This window comes from Dipteris shenzhenensis, chromosome 27, assembly GCF_047967505.1.
Source record: "Dipteris shenzhenensis isolate YYH24624 ecotype China chromosome 27, Dip_SZ_1.0, whole genome shotgun sequence".
NCBI lineage: Eukaryota > Viridiplantae > Streptophyta > Polypodiopsida > Gleicheniales > Dipteridaceae > Dipteris > Dipteris shenzhenensis.
In genome coordinates, this window is record NC_141622.1 from 16,029,373 (window position 1) to 16,050,242 (window position 20,870).

The window sequence follows — 20,870 nt, forward strand, 5'->3', positions numbered from 1 at the left end:
ATGCAGGCCATGGAACAAAAACTCCACTTGTCTCAGCCACCAACTTAGACATATCCATAGCGAGAAAATGTCTAGTGTCCACACTGCATGGCCAATCATTCAGCAAATGAGTGCCCGGTCCTAAGAGCTAGGATCACTGCACAAGCAAATCCACCACCAAGGTTGCGGTGCCATATCTACGTCGTCGGTAGCCATGATGAAAATAGTTGCATCTTCAACATGTGCAACAACCCACCTCGACCTCAATAATACCAAGCGGCATCCATGCCAGTGTACAGGCAACCAAAACTTGCACAAGCACCCCCAGCTCCGAGGCTAAATCCTGTTCTCATTCGGACATAAGTCCCACAACTTCTCAGGAATCCGAATCCATGACCATATCCAAGAGTACCAAATCCAGCTCCTCAGGCAGTCCCAATACACATCAATTACAGGCTGAGGAAGTAGACTCGTCATTTGAGTATGAAATAGAGTACCCAATGTACTATGTAGAAGGTGCAAAGGGCCTAATACCAGTTTATGCAAATCAAAGTACGTCCCAACACATATCGAGCACCAATGAAGTGCTACAGTTGTGGCAAAAATCACTGGATCGTAGAGTGCCCTCATCGTGGTAGCCCTACTACTTCCCAACCACTCTGCAAAGATTGTGGCATAGGACATGCTTGTATGGATTGTCCCATGAAAAATAAAGTCCCATAACAAACAGAGGTTAAGCGTGATGTCCCAATCGACGTCATTGGGGTGGACCATCAAAGTCTGGGTCCGGCAAGTGTAATATCAGAACCTGTAAATGTAATTACACACCAACAAAAAGAGACCACCAATGACCCTAAGATTCCAATCCAACCAAAGCGACTTCTTTAAAAGAAAGCACAAGTGCCTCCACCTCCGCCAACCAATGAGCAGCCGAGCTCATCCACATCAACTCCTGAGCCTCAAATAAAAGAAGCTCCATACCCAAATGCAGAGGTGGAGAAGGCTCATTTTCAAGCACTTCAACAATGGGTACAAAAGGAACAAGCTCAATTTGAGGTTGAGAAACAAGCTTAAGATCCGATCCATGACTTGGCCCCACAAAGTATTGATACTATACTCGAGCCTCTGTTCCAACAACAGACTCCACAACATAATGTACCGCCATGTCAACTTGAAGAAGCTGCACTTTTTAGCATCCTGAGTTGCCCTGTGTCAATTCCCATTAGAATCCTCCTACGGAATTGTCCCAATCTCTGGGAAAGTTTTAAAGGATGGATTGAACTCATAAATCCCCCTCCACCTATGAACAACATCGAAGATATCCCTATGCAGATGGGTGAGAGAGATGACATATGCAACATTACTATGCCTTTGATCCACAAGGCATATGATGAAGTCCAAGCCATAGCAGATGGTGGAGCAGGTGTAAATGTCCTATCAAAGGAGCTCTACAAAGAATGGGGTCTCCCACCAATGCAAAAGGCTAATTTCAACATACGCCTTGCCGATGATTCACGGGCTAAACCCTTGGGAATAGTAAATGGCGTGTCCACAAAGGTCGCAGTTGTCCACTTTTCCCTTCAATTCACAATCTTGGATCTCCCCAAAAAATCCTATCAAATCTTACTGGGACGTCCTTGGTTACAGGAAGCATCAGTCCTCCATGACTGGGGAACTAATAGACTGACAATCCAGAATTGCGACACCGCAGTCAAGGTGAATGTGGGGACAGGAGCTATAAAACCAATTGTGTCTAGAGCTTTGGATGACACATCTTCAGCAACAATCTCAAGCATGCTGTAGCGGGCGATTCACAAAGTAATGTAAATAATTGGATACAAACATTGGCAACCATCGACAACTGCCATTCATTAGACCCCATCTTCTTGCACATTGATGCTAAGGTGCTACAGGTAGATCCTCCACTCACACATGAAGAACCAATCGATCTAGAGGTGCCATTATTTATGGCTGACCTTGAGTGGGATAATGAACTTGAAGAAGGTACCCATACCAATGATGATTCAGATTTTCCTTGGGACCTTGAAATTGAGGCTAAGAATGCTGAAATTGAAGATCAAATCTTTGATAATGACAGCCATTCTGAATGCCCTAATGGCAGTTGAACTCCCAAAAGTTGAACCTCCAAAGTTGAATAGCAGAAGATCCTGCAAGAAAGCTAGAGGAAATCACAGAAAAGCCAAGGCCAAATACTTCAATGAATTCGAACGAGTCCAAACAAGGATCATCAAATTGTACCTTGCAAAGCTAGCTCCCTCAAAATTAGAATCACCGCCTCTTGGATGGTCCCCTGAGGGACTGGAAGGAGTATGCACAACAAATGAACCCTTACTTGAAAACACCTTACCAGTGGAAAAGTTACCCCACAACTCCCAACGTAAGAAGTTTTGGAAATATAAGCCATATGTGCAGATGAAGCTTGATCAAGAGACTTTAGAAAAAGAAAGTCAAAAAGAGCCTAACAAATTGGTAAATAAAACTATACCACCCAGTACACATGGCACATGTCAGGCTAGTTCAACACCATCAGAGGCCGATTTCGAGAAGTGCCAGAATACTTCAAGAATTACACAAGTGGCAATGCGCCAATAGCAATACCAAGACCACTAAGAGAATCTGAAGTTTAAGAAACCGATAGCATTGGAGAAACTCCAATCTATGAGGGACCGACAAAAACATGCACAATAAACCTCCCCTTGAAGGGAAGGAAGAAAAATTGGTTTTCATTGAGAAACAGCTTCGACAAGAAGATGAAACCAAACTCAAAGCACTCCTAATGTAATACCATGACTGCCTAGCATGGTCATACAAAGAGATGAAAGGAATTTCACCAGACGTGGCAGTACACACGATACCTATAAGGGAAGGTGCTCACCCTAAGGTATGTGGACCTTATCGCACAAATCCTAAATATGGCACCATGGTTTATGATGAGCTTAAAAAACTCCTAGATGTCGGATTCATCTACGAGATAGAGCACACTGATTGGGTTTCACCCATCGTCATTGTGCCTAAACACAACAAGAAGCTTAGAATATGCGTAAACTTAAAAAATGTGAATGCCACCACAATTAGGGATCACTATCCCCTACCCTTAACAAAAATAGTGTTGGAAAAGGTGGCAGGTTCAGAAATATATAGCATCTTGGATGGCTTCAATGGCTATAACCAAGTGTAAATTGCTCTTAAAGACTAATCAAAAACAACATTTGCTATAGAATGGGGTATTTTTGCATATAGAGTCATGCCATTCGGCCTTTGTAATGCCCCGGCCACATTCTAGTGAGTCATGTTCACAGCTTTCAAGTCATTTTTGAATAAGTTTTTACAGGTATTCTTGGATGATTTGTGCATCCATTCAAACAAAAACGACCACTTCAAATGTCTTGAAGCAGTACTAATCAAATGTAGGGAGTATGACATCTCCCTAAATCCAATAAAATGCCAGTTCATGGTCACCCACGGAGTTGTTTTGGGACACATCATCTCTCAACATGGGATTGCAACTGACATGGACAAAATCAAAATCATCATGGAATTGCCTCCTCCTACAAATTCCAAAGGTGTACAGGTCTTTATGGGACATGCCGGCTATTATAGAAGATTTATATTGTGGTATACCATGATAGCTAGACCACTTTACAAATTATTAGTGGAATTCTTATGGACCAAAGAGTGCGACCAAGCCTTTGAGCTTTTAAAGTGGCACCTAATCACAGCACCCATCCTTATATCTCTCAATTGGGATATTGATTTTCATGTTCATATTGATGGATCCAAGTATGCAATTGGGAGTGTGCTTTGTCAATCTGGTGAACATAAGAAAGACTACCCATTCTACTTCACCAGTCGACAACTCAATGATGCAGAGATCAACTATACTACCATAGAAAGAGAAGCCCTAGCAATGGTGTATAGTGTTAAGAAATTTCGGCACTATCTATTGGCAAATGATTTTGTCTTCTACACCGACCATCAAGCATTGCTTTATCTTATGAACTGTCCGTGTACAATAGGAAGAATAACCAGATCGCTCCTCTTGCTTCAAGAATTGAACTTCAAAATAGTGGTCTGCAAAGGTGCCCAACACTACATTGCCGATCACATGTCTTGTGTCAAGTCGAGAGAAGAACCCACTTGGGTAGAAGACGACTTACCAGATGCCATACTATTTCAAATAGATGCTATTCCAGAGTGGTGTGGAGATATCATTGGGTACTTGATGGCAGGAAGACCACCCCCAAAATGAAAGCAGTAGATGCCAAAAAATTGATCCTAAATTCTGCACCCTATCAACTCATTGCAAGGCAACTGTACAAGATGGGCAAGGACTAGATATTAAGAAGATGTGTAATGCATCATGAGATCATGCCAATCCTGAGTGAAGTCCATGAAGGCATTGTAGGCTACTAGTGGCCAACACTGTGGGTAGATGCCTATGAATATGTAAAAGGCTCTAATTTATGCCAACGGACTACTAAACCACAACACAAAGACTTCAATCCCCTAACAACAATTGTTGCATAAAAACCATTTGAAAAATGGGGGATTGACTATGTGGGTCCCATACATCTAGCAGTAAAAGGAACACAGGCACGCTACATCAATGTGGCCACTAATTACTTTATAAAATGGGCTGAAGCTAAAGCAATCAGAAAGGCAGATGCCAGAAGCACAACAAGATTCTTATATGAAAATGTGATCACCCAATTCGGATCCCCCATGGAAATTGTCAAATAGAGGCGCACATTTTGTCAATGAGGTAATCCAAGAACTCTTGTCTGGCTTCATGATAATCCATAGAAAAAGCACACCCTACTACCCCCAAGGGAATGGACAGGCCGAATCCACCAACAAAATAATATGCATTATCCTTACCAAGATAGTAGAACCACTACGTTTCTGATTGGGGCAGAGAAACTAAATGCAGCCTTATGGGCATACAGAACTGCACTCAAGGTCAGTACAGGGAACACACCTTTTCAATTGGTGTACGGCCTTGAAGCTGTGGTCCCACTAGAAATTGTAATACCAAGCCTACGCAAAGCAGTACAGAAATGCATGGGAGACCATGAATCCTTGAAAGAAAGACTCTATCAGTTGGAGAAGCATATAGAGACAAGACTGGTCACCTACCATGCCATGACAACAGAAAAACACAGAAGAAAGGCATCGTTTGACAGAAATCTTAAAGCTAAAGACATCAAGGAAGGCGACTTAGTCCTATTATACGATGCCAAAGTACACAAGGGGAAACTAAAATATCTAGGTCAAGGACCCTACCGAGTACGAAAGATGAATCCCATCGGAGCTATGCTACTAGAAACATTGGATGGAGTCCAATTCAACACAACAATAAACGAGAGCCAATTGAAGCGCTACTACATCAACACGCAAGCCATCCTCGACAAAAATGAAGATTTGGGAAACCAAGTCTTCCTTAGATTGTATCACGAGCACTCACTTGCATATGTACGTCTTCGCACATATACGTAGCATCAATCAATTTTAACCTAGGGCTCAGAAGTGATGCCTGAGTTCTAGTTGCCCTATGAAAATCCTAGCAACAAAATGTATATAGTTAGTCCCTACCTAGCTACAACTAGGTCACGTGCACTCACATGCTTTCGCTTAGACACATAGATGATTGCATGAATAATTGTACCACACACTTTCATTCCACACTCTCAAAGCATGTATAAAAATAAGATCTCTCACACACACACAGAAAGGTCATACCACCATGCCAACCAATCTAATGATCAATGGTACACCACATACACATGGATGCAGGTTCAAAAAAGATGCTGCCACTAAAGATTATCTTCACTTGTTTCAAATCCCATAAAAAATGCTAAATGGACTCCTTAGAGAAATGCAGCAAGGGCAATTAGGGGTTGATCTAACATTGTAGTCTTCCATGAATAAAAAGCCAAAAGAAAATAGTGATTATTTTGTTCCACTGAGACTTCAGAGTGTTCTCTCTATAAGTCTATACAAAATTTTAAAATTCTCCCAATGAATTTTAAAATTCTCCAGAGTGTGCTTGGTGGGTTTGCATCCCCTAAGACTAAGTTGAAACTTTCTAGCATTGCTAACTATGTAGTGAAAGAAAGGGAGGCTCTTTGAATGGTGCCTTGCATCAATCCACTCCTAGTCCCCAAAGCCACTCCTAGCCCCCAAAGTCCCATTGCAAATATTTTATGTAGGGATGCCTCCATAAAGCCAAACCCTCCATGAACTTAGGTAGATGTGATTCATGCTTGGATCTAGGTACCCCAACTCGAAGCTAAGAAACATTACTCCACATAACCCAAAACTTTGAGAGGCCCAAAAATAACATCCACATTTACTCCACAGAACCCAAAACTTTCACATGTCCAAAAAGAACGTCCACAAGGATATCCTCATCTCTGGTGGACTTGGGGGTGACTTGCCTTAAAATGGACATAAAAGGCCAGAGCATTCCCATCTAAACCTCATCAAAAGGCTATGACTTGGAGTAGAATACATGACCTCATAAGAGCCCGAGACAAACATGTCTACAATAGGGCCTGCCATTTTGCTACTAGAAACTAGTTCAAGGCTAGTGCTACATCAATTTGTTCGATTATTATTTCAATTCTTGTGAGGTGACTTACCAATTTAATCTTTTGGTCATCCAAAAGATTTTTGCAATCCTTCCAAGTGCCAACAAAGAAAGCGAATCGTCCCTCCAGTCGGGCCACTACATGTAATTAGATGTTCCAAGATGTTTGCCATGATCATCAAGTATGCTTTCATTCCACATGATAGACTATCTATAAATATCTTCTAGGGGAGAGGGAGAATCCTCCAAACATTAATTTCTGGAGCTGCCCCAAGCTTTCATGATGGTAGCCATGGAAATGAAGGTGCTTCACTACAAATTTGGATTAAGGTGTTGAGGCCCCTTAGGTTTTTCAAGCCATTTTGGCTAGACTAGTGTCTACCGAACCATCAAGTCCCCTCCACAAGAAGTTCTTTATTGACCTTTTGAGTTGAGTGATGCAACCCCTAGAGTGGCACAAGAAAGAATAAACGAACTTGGTTGTGGCTCCAGCAGTACCTAGTTAACAACTACCATCTAGATGCAAGGTCAAGTCTAGTTGAACTCCAAAAGAGGAGTTTTTGTTGATACTCTCAAGTCTAGTTGAACTCCAAAAGAGGAGTTTTTTTAATACTCTCAAACATAAGAGTAAATTGAAGGAGACCCATGCCAACCTGATAACCCAAATATTTGATAGAGACACCACTATAAACTCAAGTGAAACCTAATCAACCCCCCAAATTTGGGTCAATGTGGGGTGTCCTTGTTGTTAATCTAGAAGCAATTCCTCATCCATAGTCTTAGCGGAAGCCTTAGCCTGATGATGTCAGCCAAAGATCTCAAAAAGATGCTCATGGCTTCAGCCACAAGTAAGTACAAGAAATGTGGAAGAGGACATCCTTGTCGGACTCACCTCAAAATTTTTTATCTCTCTCTTCTCATGCCCCTATGATAAGCACTTGGCTTTGGGTTGATATGAATAATGAAGAAACCCCTTTGATCCAAGAATCTAGAAAACCAAAGCACAGAAAGGTGCCCTTTAAGAAACTCCAATCTACTTTTTCATGGCTTTTGAAGAATGGCTAACCTTTGGACACTTTGCATAGCCCACTATCAAGCCTGCCAAAGGGATAAAATATTATAAAAAATGCATCGGCCATGTAGAAAGCCCATTTGTGTATCATGAATAAGATATGGGAGAGGGCGCTACAATGGCAGACTAATAGCTTTTGCCAAGATATTATACAAAGTCCCCAATCAGGAAAAATTTTGCACCCTCCCTTTGGGGTGAGATGAATGAGACCCTCTATAAGTGAATCAAACATAGCACTAGAGTCCTAAATGCCCTACATGGCTAAAGCAACATGGTTCCCAATCATGTTTTAAAAAGAAATAAAGGAGAAGGGTTTCAATCCATCTAAGCCAACAACATTTTCCCTTGTGAAGGAAAAAATTAAATTTTGGGTTGGTAAAAGGTCCATCAAATGAGACTCTCATATCTAGTTTCACCAACACTAGAATAGCTTGTCAAACTCTATGTTTGACATCATTTCTAGCAAGTGTGTTAGAATTTATAGAAAGAAGGGAGCCATTATAATCAAAGGCAATACACAGAAGGCATCAGAATCAAAGTATAAAACCTTGTTAGAGTCAGGTAGCCAAGAAACACTTTCTCTACCATGGCTCGAGCCAAAAGTAGAGAAGCAATGTTTATTGACTCTTACTCCGATCTGAATCCAATGAGACCCCTATGCATGGAAGACATACTCTACTCTATGATATAAAAGAGCCTATGAATGATCCCTTGCTATATCAAGGCACTCCTAAATGCAAACATCTACGAGTCACATTTGCACTTCTCTCCACAGGGCTACTAACTCTTGTTGAAGGCCGGCAATAGAGTGATAAAAATCACTAATATCAATGATGGTTGGTTCCACAAGAAAAGGAGAAGGCACCCTATTTTGCATATGAGAGACCCAAATCCATAACACTACCTTTGTAAGTCTCTCCTCTACATACAAAGCATCTAGAATTCTAATAATGGTGGGAATAGTCCCTCAAGCAAGGCTTAAAAACCATCAAAACTATGAAAAAGTGATCCAAGGTGGAAACCCCTGGAGAAATGCAAACAAAGCCACATCTATCATCAACTTACATACATACATACATACATACATACATACATACATGCATGCATACACACACACACACACACACACACACACACATCATATAGTTGGACTACTCTAGCTCTACACATCATGGTTGTGAGGGGGGGAGTTCCCCACCAAGATCCACTTCTACTACAACCACTATCATTCTATCATTCTATAAATGATACATTAGCATCATATCAATATTATGGATAATGGAGTGCAAGGTTGGTAAAAAAACATATAGGCGGTGTATATAAACACCTTGATATTGAAACATAATTCCACTATAACTAATCCATTATCAGAATTCCAATTAGACAAAGAATAAACCAACATATACTGTCAGCCTAACATAAACTACTCTAGTATTGGAATCCCAAGAAAACCAAACAAAGAATACACCGACATATATTGTTAACCTAACATAAAGTATTCCACTATGAAAATTTCAAGAGAAGAAACCAAACCAAAAAATAAAACAACATATATCATCAATCTAATATAAAATACATGCTCAATGTAATTAATGGAGTCAATCCACGTTTTTTTTTTGTGGAAATAAAGTATTGATTAGGAAATTATTTCAAAAAGCAATATAAGCTTCTTAATGAACTAGGAAAGAGTCACTTTGGCATAGTCTCATAGATCTACACATGCTTTTTTCTACTTTCATATCCACATGTTGTCTCTAGACTTGAATTCATCACTTCCTTCTTATTGTTGTCATAGATTGTCAAGGGCTCTTGAAATCACATTGGGGGGGGAATTGTGATCTTTTGTGGTATTTTATGGTCCCTTTTTAGCCCATGCAAATGCAAATGCTATTGAGTCCACAAATTCCCAACAAGCAAGACCTTTCTTACTACTCATCCAATACTTATTCCAACACTTTGTATAAAACTTCCCAAAAACAATTTGTATAAACCTTGGCACGACTTGCATTTTTTCCTTTACATTTTGGTGCCCAATATCGCATTAAGACATTCTTGTGGTTCTTAGATGTCATATTCACAACAACATTGCTTTGAGCTATGCATAGCCAAGTTGGGTACATTGGCCCTATCGGTTTGTGGACAAGGACAATGGCACCCTTTTTAACATCAACATGGGCTGAAATACTTCCTTAGGTCTATTTTTGTAGGATAAGAATGGTGATTTTATCAAGTTCTTGTAGATCTAAGAAGTCATCACCAACATTCTCATTGATGTGAGCTATGTCATTTGCATGTACATGTTCATGGAAAAAAGTTTCCATCTATACTTCCATCTTGGACATTAGGTTTTTCTATCTCCTCAACTATTTTTCCCAATACTTGATCATAGGGCTGATATACTTACATGTGGTCCTTGCACATCTACTCACTGCTACCAATAATTTAGGTAATGCTTGATACCGTTTATCACCTCTAAGTGATTTTTGATGTATTCAAACATCAAGACCATATGTGGATCCCTTTTTGGCAAAAAATTGGGTTCCTCATGTATTTCAATGCCGCCTTCTTTGGGAGGCCACTCAATGGATTTTGGATGTATCTTATATTGCATGACTAGTATTTCATCTTGCACAAAGAGTATAAATTGAAGTTGCTTGGAGTGTCCCACTAATCCACCTGGCCATCCAATAAGTAACCATCAATGTATGCTCAATCTATGCTTTGAAACTTGGAACTTGTATTATAGGAGCTAACATATGGCATTGCTTAAAAACATTCATGAGATGTGAAAAGGGTAATGTTTGGCTAGTCCTCAATTTCTTAGAAAACCTACTTAATTTCACATCAATATCCTCATTTATACCTACCCTTAAGAATCCCGCTTAGACCATCTTGACTACTCTTCTAGAAGCAAAAATGAAAGATATGAAAATGTATACCAATTCTATCTAACTTCAACATTAAGTTTTCTTGGAGCCTCTTGAAGTTAGTAACTTTTTCATGCTCCATTGTTTTATTACTGTTACCAATTTTGGATCATGTAGGTGTCATCATGATTGGAGGAACAATGGTAATCAAGTGCCATTCAAGTCAATTCATTGAAAAATGTGTTGTTTGACCTCTTTGCATTACATTGTATGCAAGGTCTCTGTATTCATGCTTTTCACATCATTCTAAGTTTCTAAAGAACAAGAAAAGTGAACCAATTTGAAAATAGGTTAGATGGCCACAAGACAATAACAAAGTGTCCATAATGTCCCTATCCATGCCCATGACTTATCATGCCTATCAATGACACAGGTGATTGTGTTGATTTAATTGTTTCCTTTGAGCATACTATTGATACATTAGGGGAATTTTGGACTCAAAAAGGACCTCATAAGGAGTGGATTAGAAAAATAGATTAAGAGCTAACAAGGCCTATGGAGGTTTCCATCACCCCCATATGGGGACAAAAAGGTACATCTCCCTCAGCCCTTGGGGGTCCCAAAAAGTGTACCTTCCTCTCCCACTTGAGGCCCCCCCCACTTACTCAAAGTTGACTCTCTTTACACCCTTGTGGTGGTCCTCATCCCCAAAAAGTTACTCGTGGGTATGCTTCCTCCCAAAAAATTGATTTTTTTCAAAAGTTAAAAAAATGTCCCCAAACCCTTCCAAAACTTCCCCCAAACCAAACCTATGCACCCAAATCACTACCAACAACTAAATCCTACTCCTCCTTACCATAATCACCTCCCAACCTCTAAATCATCCTCTTTCTCACTGTAATCACTTTACAACCCCTAAATCCGATTTCTTCTTACCATTTTGTTTTCTTGTGATCCCAAACTTGCTTCCATTTATCTGATTCTACATTGTACTAATCTAAATCCAATTTCTTCTTACCATTTTGTTTTGTTGTAATCCCAAACTTTCTTCCATTGATCCTATTCTACATTGTTCTAAACTTAAATCTTTGATTCTTTGACTTCTGGTTTAGGAACCTATTTTTGATCTCCTCTCATGGTTCCATTAGAAGATCACACCAATAAGCCACGTGAAAAAGCACCTTGCACATTGAAGTTATACCAGAGTATGCTACAACTAGTCAATGCTATGGCCACATAATTGTTGACAACAATGAGACCCTAGATAAACTATGACAACAAGGAGCAAGGCATGTGGACTTGTGGAGTGTTGGTGGGTTTTATCGAATGGATCTTTTAAAAGGTTCTCCTCTTATGTTTGAAAATGTGACAAGTTTGATTCACAATATGTAGGAGATGGTCTTCAAAGCTTACTTGGCTATTGTAAATGCATCGACCATTCCAATGCTGAAGCACAATTTGCCAAAGTTCACTTGTGGAGGATGGAAAAAGAGATCAAAAGACTTAAAGACACCATGTGAAATCTCCATGAAAAACTCACCAAAAAACAAAAAAACTTGGCGATTCTGAACTTGCAAGATCAAGGTCACAAGAGACAATCACAAGGTTAATTGATGATAAAAATAAATTGTTAAAAGAGACTTTGTCTTTCCAACAACAACCTGCCACATTGACTAGGAGATTAGAAAAAATATCCTCTTGGTTACAAGCATAGGATCAAGCCTGTGTAACCAATGGAGAGCTTGGCATATGGTGCTGGAACAAGGAAATGAACAAATATGGAGAGAGGAAAGGAGAAGAATGGAGATGAGGAGAGAGGGAACAGCTAGAGAGCACACCACAAATGACTAATTGTACACTAGATTTAGTTGAAAATGTAGAATAGATACAAACCCTTTTAGGGTTAGGGTTAGGGTTAGGGTATCTAACCCTTTTCTTTATAGCACTCTATGTGCTAGTGCTATGTACAATATTGAACACATGATGTTGAGATGGTTTCTCAACAACTTCCCTCAAGATCAACATCATGAAGTAGGCCTTCGCTCAAGATGATGATTCTGGGGAATCAAAGAAGGATTGAGCATTACATTCCATCACACCCCGTTAATGGGAATGTCCTTCCTCTACATCAAATCAAGAGATTCTCAGTGTATCTCGAGGAGATCTTTGCCAGTGGTTTGGAAAAGATGTCTGCAACATTCTCTTTGGTATTACAATGATGCGTGATGTCACTAAGTAACACTCTTTCTTTGATGAAGTGCTCTCTGACATCAATGTGCTTTGTCCTGGAGTGATATACTGGATTCTTGGCCAATGCTACAATATATTGTTGTTGGCTTTGATTCATCAAAGTAATCTATTTTTTACAATAGTCTTCTAAGCCATATAGCCTCACATGCACTTGTTGTGAGTGCTCTATATTCTACTTCTATTGAGGACAAAGAAACAATGGGTTGCTTGTTTGATAACCATGATATAGCACCTTGACCAAGGAAAAAAACATATCCCTGTGTGGGTCTCCTGGTCACATGATCTCCGACATAGTCACTGTCATAGTATCCATGCAACCTTGGACGACTTCCTTTGTATTCTATTCCAAAATTTTTTGTACCTATGATGTATCTCAAGACTCTTTTGGCTGCATTCTAGTGAGAATGTTTTGGATTTGCCATAACTGTGCTAGTGAGCTTATTGAATAACAAATATCTGGCCATGTGATAGTCAGATATATATAAGAGATCCGATGAGCTGTTGTGAAGGTAAGTTGGTGTTTGTTATCAAATTAGATGAGTGTGAAGTTGTAAAAGGCCACAACTTGGAGAGGGCTAATATTACTTTAATGAACAAAGCCCTTAGACATGCCAAAGATAAGAAAGTTACAAAAAATGTTAGTGTGCAATCGAAAAGGCACATTTGGTGTCTTGTTGCATTTGAACTTTCTGAAGAGACACAATCATTCTTGAAATGGGACTTGGATAGATCTCCAATTCCAAGTGCCATTTTGATGCCCAGACCAAAGGAGAGTTGCTTCAAGTTGAAGGGTTTGGATCCTTCAAAGTTGAATGGAACATGGCAGGAGCCCTTAAAACATACAAATGTATGTTTGGAATGGAATTTAGTTCAAACGAAGCATTTTTGAATGCACTCACAACAAATTTAAGCGAGTAATGACATGAGCACAGAACAACGTAGAGCAAAAGGGCAAATAAAAAGAGTTGCAAAAGATGTGATGAATGACATCATAGATGATGATGCTAACAAACACATGTATTGGAGCAAGGGAGTAATGAGTTGTGATCAAGATGCTACACCCAATAGAGATGAAATTGATTAAAATTGGCATCCAATTTTAAACATCCCATTATAAAGAGTGCATTGTTGTGTGTTGCATGCTGAGATGCGACTCATTTATATGTTGCACATTGTATATGTATGGAACATGAAACCAGAAGAGAGGGCAGCATCATGTGTAGCAAGGGTTGAAGCTCTTCTCTTGAGCATGGGTCTACATGGAGGGAATGTAAAGCTATAAAAAGACATATAACTCTCAAGAAATCAGGAAATCTTCCAAACAAAGTGTCCATGGGAGGCTCAAAGGCACGACAAGTTTTGTCCAATCATTGAAAAACTTGACTAAATATGCATTGGAATTATTGGAAAGAGTTATGTGATTGTACCACCAATTTGGAAGCTAATCCTCATGTGTGAACCCTGAGAGTACGTGTTTGGAAAGCGTTGGACAACATGGTGAAGATATTGAGAAAGCCTTTCATAGATGATGAGGATTTACAACTATATAAAGTCATTGTGAAAGAGTTCATTGAAGCCATGGTCAAAGGATGGGGCGAATCACACATTGCTCATTACATGGTTTGTTTGGTCGTCACTTTTTCCAAAATTCATTTCTTAGGTGTTTACCTCATGTTCCTTTCTTATGGATGTAGCACTTTTTTATGCTCAGGGTCCATAGTAATGCTCTTTGTGAGATGTTTGATTGGTTTTATCATGGTATAATTGGGTCATGCTATGCAAGGAAAAAGCCTTGTGAACAAATTTATAGCCCAACCGGTTTGTCAGACTCAAATGAGTAAAAAAAGGAGTTTATGGAAATTTTTGCAAGCTTTCCAAAAACATGAAAGGTGGTTAGCAACCAAAAGTTGTGTGGGAAAGCATTGGATTGCCGAACAAACTATACATTGATGTTAATATGAACCTTAATTTAATATTTATTATAGTGTTTTCAAGACACATTTTGGCTCATTTTTCTACTTTAAAGAAGCGTTACATTCAACCAATAATGTTTGATTTGTGCATCATTCTCTTTTTACAATCATGTATATTCAAATAATAATCTTTGATTCATGCACTAGAGTAATAAAATGTTCAACATGGGACTATAATTATCAAAATCTTTTGAGACAAGTTTTTGATTGTTTTGAGAAGAACGCGGGGGGGGGGGGGGGGGGGGGGGGGGGGGGGGGGGGGGGGTAATGATGATACTTCAAATAAATGAGCCCTATATAAAGGTCAACATCTTCATTACCAGAATACCATAAAACTCTCATTTCTTCAAGTCTATAGCCCTACCACCACCCACATGGCAAGGAGAAAGCAATCCATAAAACTTTTATATAAAAGAACTGGACGCTCAATCCCCAATGAGATATACAAGAAAATATCGAGGAATGACAAAAGAGGAGACAACAAGAGGAGGAGGAGGAGGATAAAATAGTCACAAACGATGAAAAGGAGCAATGGGAATCATCAAACCCTCACGGTCCTCTAATGGTGATGCAAATCGAGAAGATCGATGAGGGCTCTACACGCACCTTGACATGGCTAGTTGTAGCTAATATGTCTATTTTGTATAGATTATGAGTTCTTTTAGCATTTTGTGTAGTTGATCTTGCTACCTTATACATTCATGTTCCCTCCAAGAAGTTTTCATAATGCATCTTGCATTACATGTTCATGCCCCTTCGAGGGTTCTTTTTATATGTATCTGGTTACTAATTTATGCTGACTTATGGTGGGGTGGAATGGGGGTAACAAAGCCGCATTTGCTCTACCCTCAAAAAGGAGATTACACTGCATCAACATTTGTGTTGATGTCTGAAGCATATAGGAATGGATATACCAAGATGATTTCATACTTGTAGTTATACCGATGCTGCCACACTTATACAAAAATTTGTTTCTTCATGAATTCCGTTAGGGTTGGTGTTGGAAACTACCCAATAGTATGTAGTGATGGACTATTTTTTGAATTCCGCATTGGTTTCTTGTTCGTCTCATCTCCTAGCTTGCCTACATTCTACTCTTGCAATGCCTCTCCCTATCACTTCACCTACGTCAATCCCTCTCCCACAATGTTCTTCTCCCTCACAAACACCCTATGTGACTTGTGCAATTGTGGAAGAGGCATCTCACTTTCCACTCTCAAGGAAATACGCTATGTGAATCTCCCTGTGCCTCTTTGGCTCCCCCCCCCTACAAAAAAAGAAAAAAACACAAACATAGACACACACTATAAAGTGCATGAAGTTAAAGAAGGTGATAGAATTGAACTCGTGACATATTAAAACATCAAGTGTAGCTACGAAGTATGTGTTACTTTTGGTCAACCACGTTGTAAAAATTCAAGACTACTAGTCGTCAACAAATGTAACACGCATATACAAACGAAAAGTTCAATTCTTTTCTTTACCTATAAAATCGTGAAAACAACCCTCCATAAGAGAGAGACAATGTGTGTGTGTGTGTGTGTGTGTGGGTTTTTCATTTCTTCAGAGTCAGATTCCCATCCTTGAGAGATTACATACTGAAACTAATATTACCCTGCGCAGAGAAGTTAAAGCACCAGCTAACCTTTTTGGAAGACCTTCTTTCACTTCGTTTTCTTGAATTTCCTGCTCTCTTCATCGTAGCTGATTTTCAAATCTCCTCCGTCGCTGAGCTCATCAGTGTCGACCTTAATCCGAAGATCCTCGTCCGTCCCATCAGCCCGTCTCCGAAAAATTCCCATACTGTAAAAGGTGCAGGGAATTTGCAGATCTAGCTCCTTGCTCTTGTTAGGAGGCAGCAACAACCGATCCTGTCTATAAACGTAACGGCTCTTCTCCTTCAGGACGATGGTTTCACCTGTTTCGTTGCAAACGATGGTTAGCTTAGTCTGGCTTCTTTGGGTTCCTGGTGGGCGGGGCTTGGATTGAGAGCTCGGGTTTCCACCACACAAGCACCAATTTAAGATGCGCATCCTGGGAGCCTCAATAACTCTGGAGAATCAAACCAGTAAGCTCAACGCGTTAGGCGAAAAGGTGTGACGACTAGATCACAGAAGAGCTCGGCAAGAAATGGGAAGAATTACCAGCCAAGCTGAGAAGTCTGGACCTCGCAAGAAAAGAGAAGAGTCACGGGAAGCTTCCGCTACGTCTCGCACCAGCTTCCTCGTTGTTCGCAGTCAAGGGTGGTGTCAACTTGACTTAACCTCAGCCTTATCCATCTTAGTCAAGTCAAGATGTCCTAGTTAGGCATGGTGACAGCCACTTATCGCTCTCACTATTGTGCATCCATCTGGTGCACCCTCAGATTTGCAGAATTTCCCGACACCAGGTCCGCCCAGATTAAATTTGGGCCGTTGGATGTTGGCGCTTTCATACAAGGAAAGTACTTGCTACTGTCAAAGGCCCACTGTCGCAGAATTGCAGAACTGCGGCCCACTATTGCAGAATTGCAGAACTGACAAGGACTATTGTCCTCCCTCATCCCTCTACGCCGGGGAAGGGTCTCTGCAATTAGACTTTCTTTGGTCAAAAAGTATGCATAATTTGGCGAGCGAGGCCGCTTGCTAAATTCTACAGACTTTCCTTCTAGGAAAGTCGTTCGGCAGACCCTTCCCCTATACATGAGTTTCCTCCAAACCTTTTCCTCCACCCCACAAAAGTTCATGGCGTGTACTTCCCTCATACAAGGGCCCTCCCACACCCACATTGTGCGCTTGATGGCACCAACAATCCCATATTGGACACCGATGATATTAGCTCAAATATGGGGAAACCCTAATTCCCACAAAATGAAACATAGTCACTTTTATTTGGATTGAAATCCAATACGTTGGATTCGTTGCGAGGGTTTAACACTATTTTCCAAGTGGTGAAATAATTGACCCAATGCCTAGAACCTTGGTAGTGCCTTGCTTATGTTGGCCATTTGGAGCCTACATTGTAGCATTCAACAAAGGCCTACTAACCATGATGAGAGCTTTGGCCCAATGGCCAAAACATTTGTTGGTTTTACTAATGTAATCGAATGTGTGTAAAAAATATTTGTTGTTTTCATATTGGACTATGCGGCCACCAACTTTAAAAGCCAAAGCGATGTTGCATCAAGAAGATTCATTAAAGTAAATAAGACTTAGAGATGACACTTCATTTGGTAGAGGGGTATATCAAAGTAATACCAAACATATATGTTTATGTGTAAACGATGTATAATATCGATCTGTATAATAGGACATGTTTCATTATTGTAGAGCTTTGAAATCCATCAAATAACTATGTTGTTTTAAAAACATCTTTCTTTTCAAATGTTTCAAATGGGTTGCAATATCAATATTTGCAAATTGTGTACATAAAGATACACTCCATCGTGTCAAGCCTTGACTTGCTTGGCATTTTAGGTTCATTCGGTACTATTGTTGTGTGACCAGCTTGGCATTTGGGATAAGAGGGATCTGATGCTGACAGACTTCCAGGGGTACACCTTGAAATTCGTGTGACTCCAGGCAAAAACATCCTTGTATTAAAGGGAGTTGATCACCAAGTAAGTATGCATTGATAACAACTAAGCATGGATCTGCTTTAGTTCCCACATTAAGCTCCTATGTTGCTTTTGGGATCAGGCATTCTAGAAATCAATACGCAATGTAAATAGGACTATGGTCAGTCCAATATGCCTAAGTTGTTCCACTATAACTGTTGGTAATTGGTGCGTTGTCCAGATATGATCAATTTGAGGCCCATAGATGGTTGTTGGGTCTTTGTTTACTAAAGTTATATGATGTTGTTCCATAAGATTTGCTATTTGCATTTGCTTTGAGAATGTTCAAGCAAGTTGATGTTGAAATCTCCTAAAGCAAAAGTTGGGGCTAGATGGATTTGTAAGCAATACTTGTGCTAGGTGCTCTAAGAAAGTGTGAAGGTGACATGCCTCGGCTTGATATATTGAATAAACATGGATTGCCTTGAATTTGGTTGGAAATGTATTGTAATCATTTCCAGGGACTATAAACGTTTTATGTGAGGATAAGGAAAGCCTACATTTGCATAAGAGCGATGTACCCATTCCCTTGAATGTCGTGATTGTAGCAAACTTTTGTTTGTGTATAGTTCTACTAGATGTGTGGTCCTAGTTTCTAATTATATTCTATTTATATATTCTACTGGATTGTAGCAAAATTTTGTTTCTTTACATATTCTGCGAGATGTGTGGTCCTAGTTTTAGTGAGATAGAGTTAAGTCAGATGCTTGGAGATTATAATATGCATTTAAATCGATTGCATGTAATTGCAATGTGAACATGTGTTCAATGTTTGTAAGATAATATGTGTTTTACTCTAATTTTCAAGATGAGGTACATTGAATTGCCAAGCTGCAGTTGTAAGAAGTCTTTGCATTTCTATAGCAACAGTTGAGCCTACGTGGAAGTGAGTATTGTTTAAGGGTGTTATGAGGTAAAGATTTTCTTTGGCACATACTCTTGAAAATGTTGTATACGTGATGTCGTGTTGTGGCCTACCGATGGGGTCAAAGAATAGTGATTCTAATGTTGAACCCTATGCATGATGCATTGTTCTCGTCGATGCTGGTTGGATTGGATACTGTGTACGTATGACAACATGGCTTGTATTATGTCCTACTTGGATTTCTTTTGTAATTGAAATTATAGTAGTCCATTGTTGGTCGATATGATCCTTGTATAAGTGCTGGGTTTGTTGCCATGTTTGTGCTCCAATGTTGGGGTTTGAAAATTGTATCCAAACAATTGCAAGTGAATTAGAAGTTGTCATTGCTTTAAATCAACCATTGGCTCCATTTACAAGACCATCAGATGTGTTGTAGTTTCCAACACATTGCTCAATGACCATGCCTATTTTTAGTCTTATTTCTTTGTGGAGGCTTAGCAATGTTATTAAGATCATTTAAAAGGGATAATGAATGAGGAAAATTGCTATTTTTCCTGTCTATAGCTAGGAAAATGTAAACATCAATGTCAATATGATGGAATAAATATTTGTTGTGTGCACATACCGGTTTGTTGTACAGAATAAGTAAGTCAACGTCAAGTATAGCAACAACTTGTGGTAGCATACAGAGTTGATTGCACTAATGTATTATGGGTGCTGCATGTTTGTTTTGAATTTGTTTAGGATGCTAGTGAAGAAGAAATCATCTTGGTGCTTAATGGTGTTGAGTTGGTAACCTCTTTCCTGAAACTTTGCTTTAAAGGGTTTTGTTCTTGGAATACCCATTTATCATATGTAGGAGGCAATTGGTATAAGTCACGTATTATTATGACATCCAAACTACCGAATGGTAAATTATGAACATTTTATAGTCTTCTATTGATAAAGTTCAACATTCTCTCACCAATTAGTGATATCTCATCTAGGACTATTGTCCGTCCTTTGTGAGTTTGTCTAATCTTTTGGTAGCTAACTCATGCATGTCTTTGCAATTTACCGGTATACCTAATGTTGAATGTAGTGTTGCATCGTTTATGCTGTATGTAGCTCTTCTTGTGTATGCCATTTTCAATATTTTCACCTTCAATAGATCCGAATTGGGTCTTTTGTTATACCAATGCAATAGTTCTTGATTGAGAGCACATACGATAGTTGTTTTACAGGTTTCAACTCCTTCTATTAGGAATATGTAGATGGGCTTGTTAAAGTTGTTCTTTTTTTTCCACATCATGTCGTCAAATACATGTCGGATTTGTGTTCTCATTGTGAGGACAAAAAGAAACTTCTCCCAGAAGGGATGGCTTGCAATGTGAGTTACTACCATATCAAGATAGGAGTGATTAGTAGATGCCTCTAGAATGCCTACGTGTGCTATTTTGAGTTTTAGTTATAGATATAGAATGTTTACTTATGGCTGTACATAATTATCATGTGGCAATATCCCATATACAAAATGTTCTCTTGGTTGGACTACTACATGTCATGTGTAGAAGCATTAACAAATTTATGCCCAGGTGTAGTACTATAGAAACAAATCTAGTAGTATATAAACACCCGGGACTTCGTTAAAATCATCTTGGAAAAAGCATGCTATTGTTT

General features: G+C 39.5%; 1 protein-coding gene across 2 annotated transcripts in view; it reads right to left on the reverse strand.

Moving 5' to 3' along the window:
- The window catches only part of LOC147883937 (uncharacterized), a 33,651-nt gene extending 16,715 nt beyond the window's left edge, over positions 1-16,936 (reverse strand). Inside the window, exons 1-3 of one of the 2 annotated variants that reach the window (XM_087398697.1) lie at positions 16,896-16,936; positions 16,397-16,803; positions 9,698-10,337 (exon numbers count right to left, since the gene is read on the reverse strand). In XM_087398697.1, the coding sequence (XP_087254823.1) occupies positions 16,416-16,784 (369 nt within the window). In that variant the 5' untranslated portion in view covers positions 16,785-16,803; positions 16,896-16,936 and the 3' untranslated portion in view covers positions 9,698-10,337; positions 16,397-16,415. The other variant, XM_087398698.1, reaches the window with a different exon arrangement.
- Between the last annotated feature and the right edge of the window lie 3,934 nt (positions 16,937-20,870).